The sequence below is a fragment of the Callorhinus ursinus genome, unplaced genomic scaffold (genome assembly GCF_003265705.2).
Source record: "Callorhinus ursinus isolate GAN/ISIS: 27379988/994484 unplaced genomic scaffold, GSC_fseal_2.0 scaffold45, whole genome shotgun sequence".
Lineage (NCBI taxonomy): Eukaryota > Metazoa > Chordata > Mammalia > Carnivora > Otariidae > Callorhinus > Callorhinus ursinus.
In genome coordinates, this window is record NW_027397107.1 from 4,223,980 (window position 1) to 4,237,249 (window position 13,270).

The 13,270-nt window shown below is 44.2% G+C and overlaps 1 protein-coding gene, 1 long non-coding RNA gene and 1 other non-coding gene across 11 annotated transcripts in view; 1 reads left to right on the top strand and 2 right to left on the bottom strand.

Annotated features, from left to right (window-relative positions):
* The window catches only part of FSD2 (fibronectin type III and SPRY domain containing 2), a 42,369-nt gene extending 40,603 nt beyond the window's left edge, over positions 1–1,766 (top strand). For all 3 annotated transcript variants that reach the window (XM_025893214.2, XM_025893216.2, XM_025893212.2), the window contains one exon: positions 1,514–1,766. In XM_025893214.2, coding sequence (XP_025748999.1) covers positions 1,514–1,766 — 253 coding nt within the window. The remainder of the gene's footprint in view (positions 1–1,513) is intronic.
* Positions 1,487–9,806, bottom strand: LOC112840021 (uncharacterized). 7 transcript variants are annotated; one of them, XR_012375151.1, is made up of 6 exons: positions 9,641–9,806; positions 8,512–8,946; positions 6,072–6,216; positions 3,959–3,994; positions 3,382–3,455; positions 1,487–2,647 (listed from the first exon to the last, which is right to left on the bottom strand). It is a non-coding gene; the product is annotated as an uncharacterized lncRNA (long non-coding RNA). The 7 variants fall into 7 exon arrangements; XR_012375152.1 differs by having other exon boundaries at positions 1,487–2,357; positions 3,243–3,455; XR_012375150.1 differs by having other exon boundaries at positions 3,243–3,455.
* LOC112840116 (small Cajal body-specific RNA 15) lies at positions 4,851–4,975 on the bottom strand. Its single transcript, XR_003212394.1, has one exon.
* Positions 9,807–13,270: the final 3,464 nt, after the last annotated feature.

Consider the following 13,270-nt stretch of genomic DNA (forward strand, 5'->3'; position numbering starts at 1 on the left):
GCAGTTTGGTTTGAAGCCCCAATTACGTCTTTGTAAGTGGGCAGAGGCTTAACAGTTATGGCTCACTCTGGTTTGCTTCTGCTGCTAAGCACTCTATCCTCTACGCATGGACTGGTTCTAAAAAGCTGGGAAAATCCCATGAGGCCCCCAGGCCAGTGGACATTGTCAGACTAGGAAAGCCATTGTTGCAACCTCCCTTCACTTCAAAAATTGTGAAACTTCACACCATTTTCCCAGCACCTCTTGTACTCTGGGGCCTCTGACCCTCACTGGCTTGCTGAATCCTATTAATGTTCGATCCCGTGTTCTCTGCTCGGGAGCCTCTGTCACGGTTAAACACTATCTGTCATGCCCACACGTATGTGGGAAGACCAGCTTTCCCCCTGTAAGATACTTGGACTAGAACTGACTCTACTATACCTCAGGCCCAGTTTGAGGAATACAAGAAATACGGGGCACTGAGCCAGATAGTTTATGTGGTTTCTGCCTGAAGACAGACTAATGATCACAGCGTCCTCTCCTAGAAAGGTAGAAACGAAGGGCAGAGAAAGAGGAGAATGAAGGAGGAGTAGGGATCTGTGGGAGGTCAGCAGACAGACAGCATGAAAAAGGCAGGCCAGAAGCCAGGAACCAGGGCTAGAGCAGTCTCGTGCAGTCCTGTCTTGGAAGGATGTGTGAGCGAGAGACAGAGTTAGGAGTGGAGGACGAGGGTTGGGTACCCTAGCTGACTCACGTTTCTTGCTTTAGTCTTGCCTCCTCTGCTGTGGTGGGAGGAAGGTGGAGGGAAGGCAAGTTTCTGGGGGCTGCTTAGCTAAGAAAAGGAGCTGAGGGGAAGACGAGGTGAGACGGGCTGGCTTTCTTCCACACTCGGGGACTATTCCAAGTGCTCCTCCCGGGTGCGCGGACCAGCGTGTGGGCACTGAGCTCTGCAAATGTCTGGGTAGCAGGGGGAGGAAGTCCCTGTGGCTGGTTTTGGTTCCAGCCATTTTTCAAAGCACACAAGCTACAGAGCATGGCGAGAGGGTGCTGGGCTTACACTGCAGTGAACGGTGACAGGCTCCCAGGTGGCCCTGCTAAGGCTGAAGGTTTAAGAATTGTGCCTGAGTACTCGTGCACAGTACTCTCCCAAAAGGCCCATTTTATTACATGAAACATCACGAGGCTGCCTGTTTCAAATGTCTTTGTAATCAAAGGTTTTATACGTCTGATCCTTAAAATCCAAGGTTTTAAAACATCTATTTCTACACAAATTTCGATGCAATAGTTTATATTACTGTATTTAAGTTTTTTAGGTTAAGAGATTGCTCAAAAACAAATGGAGTTTAAAAATATGTCTCTTAGGACAAATTTTAGAAAAGAGACATATAATTTTGGAAATGGCCTGTTTTGGTAGTTAATAAAAAAAAAATACCACCACCATAGGAGTATTTGAATAAAATGAATATGAGATGTTCTGTAAATAAACCATCTACAGAATTTCCGAAGCTTTGTTGTATCAACATTTAATTTTCAGGCATAAGTATGAGTTCCTGCACAACGAGACGACTCCAGATATAAGAATAACAGTGTCCCCAAGGAAGATTGGTGTTCTATTAGACTATGAAAATTCAAAATTGTCATTTTTCAACGTGGACATTTCTCAGCACCTTTACACGTTCAGCTGTCAGCTCCACGGATTTGTGCATCCCTGTTTTTCTTTGGAAAAGCCTGGCTGTCTGAAGATACGGAATGGCATTGCAATGCCAAAGCACGTCTCTTTCTATTAGACCATTCCGATGCCCGGCTTCCTCTCTTCCGTACCCACTCCTGTAAGCCACTCACTTCTCAGCCAGCAGGGCTGGGCATTCAGGCACCATGCACCCGGCACAGTTCCGGCTCACGTTCACCTCTGGCCGACTGGCATGCTTGACACTCATTTCACTGGACCTGGAGTCTAGTCCTGCACACTGCCGCCCGTGTGACGTTAGGTTAGTCATTACCGGGCCCGGCTGTCACGGGAGGGCTCGGCCAACGTGAACTCAGAAGTCTTTCAAGTGGTCAGACTGTACTGGTCTATTGGTTTATAGGCAAAGTATCTGAATCTCCAAGGCCTGCAGAGCTCGGGCTGAGGGGCACAGGAAAGGAAGGGATGCTAAGTGACGTGTCGCCAGCAGCCAGGACAGACCTGAGAAGGCGAGGGGCCGTCCACAAAGAGAAGCAGGGAAGCCAAGGGCCTTGCCCTCTCCTGTTTTCCCAGCGGTTATCGGCACTGTGATGAGGGGATCTCCGGCTGAGCACTCTGTGACACCCCGTTCCCACGCCTAATTCCGTGAACGCAGGGACAGTGTCTGTCTTTTTCATCATCCAGCTGCTAAGGGCTAACACGTAACGAACAGGTGGTACACAGCACATGTAGAATAAATTAGTATCTTCTTCACCCCACCACTGCTCCTGGGCTCTCCCTGCTCTCGGGGTCAGGGATGGCAGGGCTCTTTCACAGCGCAGCAAAGAACGCGCGGCCAGGAGATGGAGACAGCGTGGAGGGGAGGCAGTATAAAGGCCCAGAAGGGCCCCTGCAGCTTGATGGCAAGACTGGGGAAATGGAGCCCTCCGCACTGCTGCACGCTTCGTGTCACACAGCAGCCTCCACATCAGTGTGGTACTTTAACTGCATCGGCGAGGGGAGGGGGGTGGTAAGCAGGGAAAAAACAGACATTAGTGGCAGCTGATCCTAGAACAGTCCCATAAAGAAAATCAGATTTGAAATCAGAAGACCTACGCTTGATCACTACTCTGTAGCTGCTTTGCCTTCAACCCTAGAAAAGTCCCACTATCTTCAAGAGCTCCTGTTTCCCTTAAACAAAGAAAAAATAGTACCCATTTCATAGGACTGGGAGATTTAACGATGAACGCAAGAGCAGCAAATGCACCGCAGTTTCTGAAAAGAAGACACCAGCCCATGAAGACCCAAGCTGAGCACTGGTGGGCGAAGCGGTCTCCTCACCAGCAACTCCGGGACTTCCTGCCTGGATGCCTTTGCCCATCCTGCGACCACAGGACCCGGCCCCACCGGCTGCATTCTTGGTTCTCCAGCCCAGGTGTCTGGTTGTCGCTTAAAGCTCTGCACACAGCATCTTCCGGCGTGTAAGTTAAGATGCAAGATGCAGAGTCAATGACTCCATCTGCGAAGCAATTCTCAGAGACAATTTAGTATTCTGCCCTGTGGATGCCTCTCTAAGCAGACATGATCCTCATCTCCTCACCTAAGGTTTTGGGTGAAGTGAAAGCTCCGCAACTTGTTTTCCAGCACACTCAAAGTCTCACACGATGAACACCTCCTCTGTCTCCAAACTCTGCCTGTTGATATGAACAGCAGCTCAGATTCCTGAATTAACAACTCACCTTGACAGTCTTCCAGCTCCTTACACACACACACATGTGCGCGCATGCCTGTTCTGCCAAGCTGGATCACTGGCCTGCAACAGGAAGGTACAGCCAGTTTGAGCACAGACAGGGTTCATGTTATAGACAAAATAGACACATGCGTGTATTCGACACTGTTCAGCTACTGAGACAGAAACTGCCAGGTGGGATAGTAGGGCATCACAGATTAGGCAAGTCTGAATTCCGGATTCTAACAGGTTTTATGGAATATTTCACATGCAATACGAACATGGATAAAATGATAAAAACTCGACACCTATAAGGTTTGAGTGAAATTTTTATTTGACCAAGAAAAAAACATCTACAATTGGCATTGACCACTGACATTTAAAATCCACTTAAAGCAGAAGACCAGCTTAAAGCATCACAATTATTCAGCATAAGGAACTTTTGTTTAAACATATTTCTTCTACAAGAAGAAAAAATAAGTCTAGAACAGAACCAAACAAAACATTTTTTTCTGTAAAATATTCCACTTCCTAAAATATCATGAATAGTCTGCTGAAACTACATTTCAGCAAGGGGCAGGATTTACCTCAAGGCCATGCTCACCTGCAACCTGCTGATAAATCTGTTAAAAAACAAAACAAAGAAAAAGATTTTTAAAAAGTCAGACGATTGTAGCCACAATCCCTGACTCAGTGCAGTTAAAACAGAACATGTCAGTCTGTTCTTTTCCTAGCTTCACCTGTCTCACTGTGTAACCCTTAAGCAAGTTACGAACATAAGCTTTGGCTTCCCTCAACAAAGGGGAGTATGTAAATATGTAAAATAACCACAGAATCTGAGTGTAAACTACCATGGGCTTAGTAATTCAGAACAGTCCAATGTGAAGGCACCCTGAGATGGGACTAGAAAGTCGGTGAAAGACCTGGGATATAAAATGACATTGGTTTCTGGTAAAATTAAATTGCCTTTTATTTGGAAACGTGTATGTTTAATAACTGACTTCCTGCTGGTTCAGACAATGATATGCAATCACTTATACACATTCAATAAAATATTTCAGAAGCACGTGCTTGGTGGTCAGTATGAAGCAGAGCCATTACATGGGCACCGAGGCCTTTTCCTCACTACTTCCCATCCTCCAGCATTTGTCAGAAGCAGAAGCTCACATGGCTCACACATTGGTAGCCGCCCGCAGCACAAGTCACAAGTCACTCTGCCACGGCGTTCTGTAACTGAGTCTGTGCTGGTCTCTGCCCCAGGAGGCTCAGCTCCCAGAAAACTTGCTGGACCCCCTGCAGGCTGCACCACAGGAGGTCCTGTCTTCCTAAACTTTCCTAAACAACTTCTCCAATTTCTAGCCACCCTCCTATCAGTTAGTACAGTAAGAGTTTCGTGGGTCCACTACCTTCTCCCACCCTTTCTAATCTCTTAATTTACTCTTCCTATTTTCCACAGTAAGACAAGTCAGAGTGTGTACTTGCTGTTGGTAGATAAGTAGGTCTTGAATTTATTTTGCAAACAAGACCTGTTCTATCTACCTTTTCCTTTAGGAGGCTAACAGCAGAGTCGGCTTGACTTCAAGGACTCTGTTTTCTTACTCCAGAAGACCAAGTCCAGCTTTTGAAGCACTGTCCTCTAGGGTGTCAAGACACGAAAGGAATGGTAATTGAGCACTTGTAGGTAACTGTTTTAATAAAGTTTTAATGAAGTTTTCGGAGATTTTTCTTCACTACAATCAATAGTTAAGGAATCTAAATGCAAAATCAGAGTCAATGCTTTGGGAAGAAGACTCCAGCCAGTCAGCAAGTCTCCTAGAAGGCGCATGACAATGAGCTGGGCATGATGCCCCAAGGCAGTAGTTATTTTAGAGCAGCTACGGCACAGGTGCTATTTCTTGTCACATAGATCATGTTCTACTACTTCCCTGCTTGTCTTCTGCTACCCCCAACCCCAGGAAAAAATTAAGCCCCATTCACTGATGGGATTGCTTTTTCTTCATACTCCCAGACTTGGACAGTATCAGGTTTTTCTGCTCTGTTTTCACCTTACTCAAATCCTGGTGGAATTAAACTATCCCTGATCTGAATGATGACAATTCAGCGACACAGCATGGAGCTCAAACAACATGCAGTCATGTACACAGAGCCAATAAAAATGCTTTTGTAGTAGGAACTTGGATTCTCATTTTGCTGTCTCCCCCATGCCCATTCCTAGGCTTAGATGGCTTAAGAGATGCCTTAAATTCAAGAAGAAGGGACTGGAGACAAGAATATAATCCATTCGCTAGGAAAGCACTCAATCAACAAAACTCAGGTTTCCCAGCTATGCATTTTAACAAAGCAGGAACTTAGTTTTTAGAGATGGATTTCCAGAGTCCATACACTGCTTCTTGGTAAACCTGTCATCTTATTCTGCCGCTCAGAAAGTTTCCTACCCTCTGACTTCTTTTATATCCCAAACACCCACCCAATGAAGGGGGAAACAGATAGGGAGAGAGAAGGAAAACAAGAGAAGTGCCTGAGGACAGACCTCTGAAGAAAGGTAGAAGATACCTGATAAACAAGCCCCAGATCCCTAGGCACCTGGAATGGACCTACACTTTCTTGTCCACCTAATGACTGTAGAGCTCAAAGGTCACTTCCTGGAAGCACTTCCTAATACCTCCCTCTCCCAGGCTGAGTTCGGTGCCACACACTCACCTCTTTTGGAGTGGCACACAGCAACTACCGACCTACGTCTGCACCTTCTGGCTGTATGCAAACCAGGGGCAGGAACTGCATCTCCTCATCTCTGAATGTCACAACACGGAAGCAACGGCAGGCTGCTTTCCAAGAGCTCATTTACCTGAAAAGAGGTAAGGGACATCAAATTGTCTTCCAAATTAAATCTCTCCATCAGAAAGCAAAGCACTTTTAAATTATGTGTTGGGTGAAGAGAGGGAGATAAAAAATAGAGTGTGATTCTTAGCCTTTCTGCTGTCCCAGTACACCTGAAGGATCTACCACATAATCCCATTAGTGAGAGCCCCTTCTGACCTGGAGGGAGTGGGAGGGGGCTTACCAGAATCTGATGTGTGAGGAAGATGTTTAGAATGCTTCCTTCCCATCACTGCCAGAGATCTCTAACACTCACGTTTAATATTTATTGCAGTTTTGACTATTCTTAAGAGAGCCCTTATTTTTTTTTTAAAGATTTTTTATTTATTTATTTGAGAGACAGAGAGAATGAGAGAGAAAGCACATGAGATGGGGGGAGGGTCAGAGGGAGAAGCAGACTCCCTGCTGAGCAGGGAGCCCGATGCGGGACTCGATCCAGGGACTCCAGGATCATGACCTGAGCCGAAGGCAGTCGCTTAACCAACTGAGCCACCCAGGCGCCCAAGAGAGCCCTTATTTTAAAAGCTCTGAAACATCAATTCGGTTTGTATGTTTGGAGGCTGATGAGTGGAAGTGAAGGCCCTGACAGAGCCCGATCTGATAGCACACCACACCACGACTCTCTGCTGGTCTGAGAATCTAAGACTTTCATGGAGAAATGACATGCTGTAAAGTTAACAACAACCCCAGGGCAATATAAAGACCACAGGTGATACCTCCTCAAATGTCAAGTGTCTTTTAAAAATCATTTTATGGGAGAGACTTCCTCATTCCTCCAAAATTGTAGCCAAACTTACATTTCAGACATAGGGTGAAAATCCTACATATATGGAGGCATCTCTTATTCTTGAAATCTCATCCTTTCCTAAAAAGTGATGGAATTTTCAGATCCTAGGTTTCATTATTTTAAATTGGAAAACTCTGGGGGCACCTGGGTGGCTCAGTCGGTTAAGGGCTCAGGTCATGATTTCCAGGTTGTGGGATCGAGACCCATGTCGGGCCCCCTGCTCAGTGAGGAGTCTGCTTCTCCCTCTCCCCCTGGGCTCGCTCTCTCTCTCTCTCTCTCCAAAAATAAATAAATAAAAATCTTTGTTCCCAGCCCTTCAAAGAATCTCAAGCCAATCTCCCCAAAATAACCACACATAACTGTCTACCAAGGATTTCTGTAAAGTATTTTAAACACCAATTACCTACTTATGTAATCATTATGAACTCAGTAGTGGGTACGTTTCTGTGCCGTTACCAATCCACTGAAAAGTCTCGAGTTCTGGAAGTGAGAGAAGGGGGATGCAGACTGTGACCTGCTGTGGTGGCTGGTGGAGAAGGTGAGCAAGGGTGAAATGGCCAGGGGAGTGAGGGGAACAGAAACGGCCTACAGCCTGTCCGTGTCCAGATCCACTCAACAGCTGGTCTGCTCGCCTTAGCCTGGACTCTCTAGGAGTTAGTCTGAACCACTGTCTGAAGCGCTATACAAATCAAAAGGAGGAAAGGAAAACAAAATGGAAGATGTGTTCCTTGTGCCTGGAATTATACGTGTCCTGGAAATAAAAGACTGTGCTCGTTACTGCATTTTTAAGGTAATACTTCTGCTCATGTCACCATCACTTGCAACAGCAATCATGTCTTTATCTTCTCAAGTTTCTTTGGAACATTTGCACAGAGCAGTTGTTCTCAGGGTGTGGCTCTTGCGGGGGCCCCTGACCCTTTCAGAGGGTTAGTCAGGTCAAAACTACTTTCATAATAACACTGAGACATTACTTGTCCCTTTCACTCTTATTCCATGAACGTACAGAACAGAGTTAAACCAGACATTCATCACTGACAACAGCGTGTGCTTGTATATTCTTGTGTTTAGAACATTTCTCAGTTTTAACCTCTAACACTAAAAATACCGATTTTATGTATAATCCCACATAAACAAAAGCTCTTTGGAATCCTCAATAATTTTATAGGAGGGTCCTGAGGCCAAAAAGTTTGAAAGTTCTTAATATATAGAGCATTCATTGCTTCACCACAATGAAAATCTAGCTGAATGAGTTTCTCAGTAGTAAGAGTTCGCCTACGTTTTTCAATACTTGCTAATGTACAAGTTGTGTGGTAGACCTCTAAGGCTTATATGCACTTTCTTACAAGACATTTCCATTTACAAACATGAGCGCGATGACAGAGACAATGCACAATACATTTAAACAGCATGAGCACCAAATGCAGTGTTACCTAAGACAGCGGAGGTTTGACTGCAGGGTACCCTACAGCATCTCACCTGGACTTGTGGCGAACTTACAAGTCCATTGTGGCTGGTTTGATTCAGATAGCGTTCTAGGTAAACATTTCCACAGGCTGTGACAGCAAGCGTTCACAGTGAGAACTCTGACAATAGTTAGCTGCAAGTCTTGCAGGGTGAGCACATATCCATCAAACTCAGGCCTCTCTGTGCAAAGGTATGTCACAGGTCCTCAAGTTCCATCTTCCTTTTGTTACTACACATACAATGCTGAATAGGAAGTGACAGAAGGGACATGTCGGACTCCTCTCCGTCTACACAGCATCTAAAATGTAAATAAATGGGAGTGCCTGGGTGGCTGAGTCGGTTGAGCGTCTGACTCTTGATTTCGGCTCAAGCCATGAATGAGATCGAGCCCCTTGTCTGGCTCCATGGGAAGTCCGCTTGAGATTTTTCTCTCTCCCTCTGCACCCTCTAAAATAAATAAATAAATCTTTTAAAAAACAGAACGTAAATAAATGACACAGTTCTAACTCCTGACACATACTGACTTTGCCTTTGTTGGATTCATACTGCACCTAAACGGGCATCCCCACCGTCCTCACTCCCTGAAAAAGACGGCTTAGCAACCCCCCAAAAAAGTTAAGATGTGGAGGACAGGAGGCTAGGCTGGAAATGAAGAAATCTCGCTCCTAGGCCTGGCTCTGTCACTAATGAGCTAGGTGACTTTCAGCCTGCCTCCTCTATGCTTCAATTTAAACTGAACCAAGGGGCGATGACCCAGTTCCTCCTCCGACACCAAATGACGTTCCCGGCGGATTGAGGAAGCTTAAAAACGACCGGCCGTGCGTTTATGTTTTCAAATTAATGCAACAGGTGCTGCTGCCTCAAGCAGGAGTCACCGATTCAAACCGTCTGGTTCCGTACAGGCCCTCGCGTCACATCCCTTAAGCGACACAGGCCACCACTTATGTGAAATTCACCTACAGCATGATTTTTCCTTAAACCTTACTCTGGGCGTGTATTTCTCCCTTCCACATATATCCCCACCACAGCTCCGTGAACCAGCGAACTGGGTTTTTTTAGACGAGAAAGCTGAGCACGAGTTAGGAACAAGACCCAGCTCGCTGGTGATGCGGAGCCCGCGACAGATACGTCGACCTCTCACCTCTACGCCGGTTCCCCGCCATACTCCCGGAAACCCGACACACCAGCCAGCCTGCCTACTAGGACGCTGCCGTCGCCCGCCCCGCCGGTGGCCAGACAGTAGCCTCACTTCACGCCACAGCCTAGACCAGCCCTCCCGCGTCTGATCGCGGCGACTCCTCCTCTCTCCTTCCGGTGGAAGAGCCCTTTCCGGTTTCCGGGCGTGGGGAGGAAGTCCCGCCCCCACGCAACAGCATATCACAGCGGGACGCGCCGTCGCGGCAGCGCGCGGATGCGAGTCAGTGGCGGCGGGGGTGGCTAGGAGCGACTCCTGGCCTGAGGTCGCTGTTGCTGGGTTCCCGGGGGGCGGGGGGTGGAGTGGGGAGAGGGCTGAGCTGTTCAGCGGGGCCTGGGAGAGCGGCTTGGAGACTCCCGTCTCCTCAAGAACTCCCTCCTGAGCGTCCTTCGGGAGATGGAGGTCCTTCCCCCCGCCAGCTGCCCGGTATTTTACTTAGTTTCTGCCTTCCGTTTATCTGCGTAGCCGCATACCTTGCAGTCATAATGGTTACCGCTTAGTGAGCATTAGCTGTTCGTGGTTTACAGAGCAGGAGCTCATGAGCGTCTGGTAATTCCTGACTATTGCTGTTGTCCGCTCATGAAAGTGCTTGAGTTATCTCCATAGTTCTCAACTGGACTAGGGACATAGCCCTGTTGGGGTTAGGAAGAGAAATTACAAATTAAAATTGCCCTTGTTTTAGTTTCCAAGGGCTGTCGTAACGAAGTATCCCAAGTTGGGTGGCTTAAAACAACGTGTTTATTCTCTTAAAGTTCTGGAACCAAGAAGTCGGAAATGAAAATGTCAGCAGGATCATGCTTCCCCTGAAACTCTAGGTAAAAAAAGGCTTCCTTGCCTTTCCTAGTTTCCGGTGGTGTCCAGCCATCCTAGGAGTTGTTTGGCTTGTAGCTGCATCACTCGGATCTCTTAACTCCAATAGGGTGTTTTCTCTGTGTCTCTCTATCTCTCTTTAAAAGGACGAAGTCCTCCGGGACAAAGGACCACCCTACTCCAGTATAACCTGATCTTAAGTAATTACATTTGCAATGACAGTTTCCAGATCAAGTCGCATTCTAAGGTTCTGGGAAGGACATGAATTGGGGCGGGGGGAGGGGTGACACTGGCCAACCTCATATAGCTGTCAAAGAGCTTAAGAAGTTGGCAAGCCAAAAGCTGAGAATTTTTTGCTGTAGTACGTAGGAATTCAAACGGAGTTCAGTTGGACCCAAGAAGTTTTCGTGGACATTTGAGCTATTCCCTTGATAGGTGGGTAGGATTTGGATGTGCCATCATAGCTCATACCCAGCATTCTAGGCAAACAAACATCACAGACAAGAAAACACAGGTTGAAATGTGAAGTAAAGCAGGAGGGATCTTGAATATAAGCTAAAGAGTTTGGATTCTATTCTGTATGTAAAATGAGCAGTAAATCAAAGTGTTTTGCCAGAGGAGTTGTGCTTTGAAGATTAACTAGCAACTTGAGTCAAACCTACTTTGTGTTACTTAGTCCATTTTAAGAAGTCTTAAATCCTATTCTCTGAGCATACCCTGTTATTTTTCATCCTAGTGTCTCTGCTCATGCTGTCCCTTATTTCTGGAGTGCTGCCATCAAGGAGAGTTCAGATCATTTTATGTTTGCATCCCAGTAATGCCAAAACCTGACAAAGGTAGCACAAGAAGAAAAAACTACCAAACCCCCATAAATACAAAGCCCTAAAATAAGATATTAGCAAATTCAGTCGTGCCCTCCATCTGGAACAAAAAAGGTTTTATCCCGGAAATGATTTAACATTAGAAAGCCTGTTTCTATAAATCACTGTATTGTAGCTTAAATCTGTATGAGGTTTAAATCTATATGATCGTCTCAATTGATAAAGTGTTTTTTGAAAATATTCAATACCTCCTTTCATCGAAAACACTTAAAATGGGAATAGACATATAGCAACTTGATAAAAGCACTTAAACTGATAGTGAATTTCATACTTAATGATAAAACAGTAGAAACATTTCACTAAACTCAGAAAGAAATGGAATATTTACCTTCACTACTAATATTCAACATGGTGCTAGCTTTTCTAGCCAAAACAAGAAAAGGACAAAAATGTTAGAAAAGAAGTGAAGATACTATTTTTAGATGATGTGATTTTATTTCTAGAAAATGGAAAAGAATGAAATTACAAATTATTAGAACTAATTAAATGGTTCAGCAAAGTGGCTAAATAAATTACATACAGACACTTAAGTTTTTCTTATATACCACTTATAAAATGGGAAAAATGGAACCCAATATGAAGACACTGCACAAAAGACTTTTTATGAGAAATATGAAGAATTATGAAAAGACATTAAAGACAGGCAAATGGAGATTCCATGTTCCAGTATGGGAAATTCAGTGTTTTAAATATATCAGTTTATCATAAATTAAGAAACGGTTTTGATACAGTGCCTACTAAAATACTGATGGGATCTCCAAGTAATTCTCTTTGGTCAGAGTATATTTTGATACACTCTTGGGTGCCATTTATTGGTATTTTATTTAGAATGTGTGTCTTACTAGTCAGACTGATATATAGGGGAGCTTTTTTGGTACTGTGTTAATCACATGTTGGTATTTAAAATTATACTGGATCCCTTAAAATAACTGTAGGGATCATTTCATATTTTACTTTGGTCTATATGGTAATGGTCTGAAATAATTTAAGCAACTTCAGAATTATTTGCTCTTTTAAAGCCAAGGAGAGAAATCAATTGTGAAACTCTTGTTATGTGATGCAGTATTACATGTTGGATTTCAAATGATGTGTCCACACTCCTCTATGATCATTTAAAAAGTCAACTCCTCTCTTTTGTGGGGGATCAACTGTAATTTATATTTTGCTTGAAAGTCTTCCATTTTCAATAGGTTTTCCAAATTAGTTGTCCACTGTATTGTGTATGAAATTCTACTGTGATTCTTAAAATCTGTTCTGCACGTGAGTTGTTCACTTCCTCATTCCTAACCTTACATATTTTTGTTTTCTTTTTTCTTGAATCAGACTCACAGAGGATTTTTCTCTTTTGTTGAGTGCTTCAGAGAATCGGCTTTGGCGTTTTTCTGCTCTTACTGTTTTCTGTTTTCCCCTCTTCCTACTCTCTTGTGTTCTTTTCCAATTTCTTAATATTAACCTAAGAGCCTTTATTTTTTTAAGTGCTTTTATTTTTAATCTTTCATTTTTGATGAAGACTTTTTAAGGCAGTAATTTGCCTCTGAATACAACTTGTATTTATGTTGCATAGTTTTTGGTATAAAGTGTTCTCTTTTTCATTGCTTTTTACATATGTTGTAATTTTGTCATTTTTTTTTCATGTGATCCAAGAGTTATTCAGGATTGGATATCATTTTTTTTTAAATAGTTAAGTTTTTCAATCATTTTCTTTTCTCAGTTTTATTGAGAGTTTAGATGTATTGACATACATCACTCTGCAAGGTCAAGTGCACTGCATGATGGTGATCATGTTTGTATTATTTTCCAGTTTTATTGTGATCAGAGAATTAGATTCCATATGTTTTAACTAAGCATTTCCTCTTTGGCAAGTACCTAATCAATGATTACACAT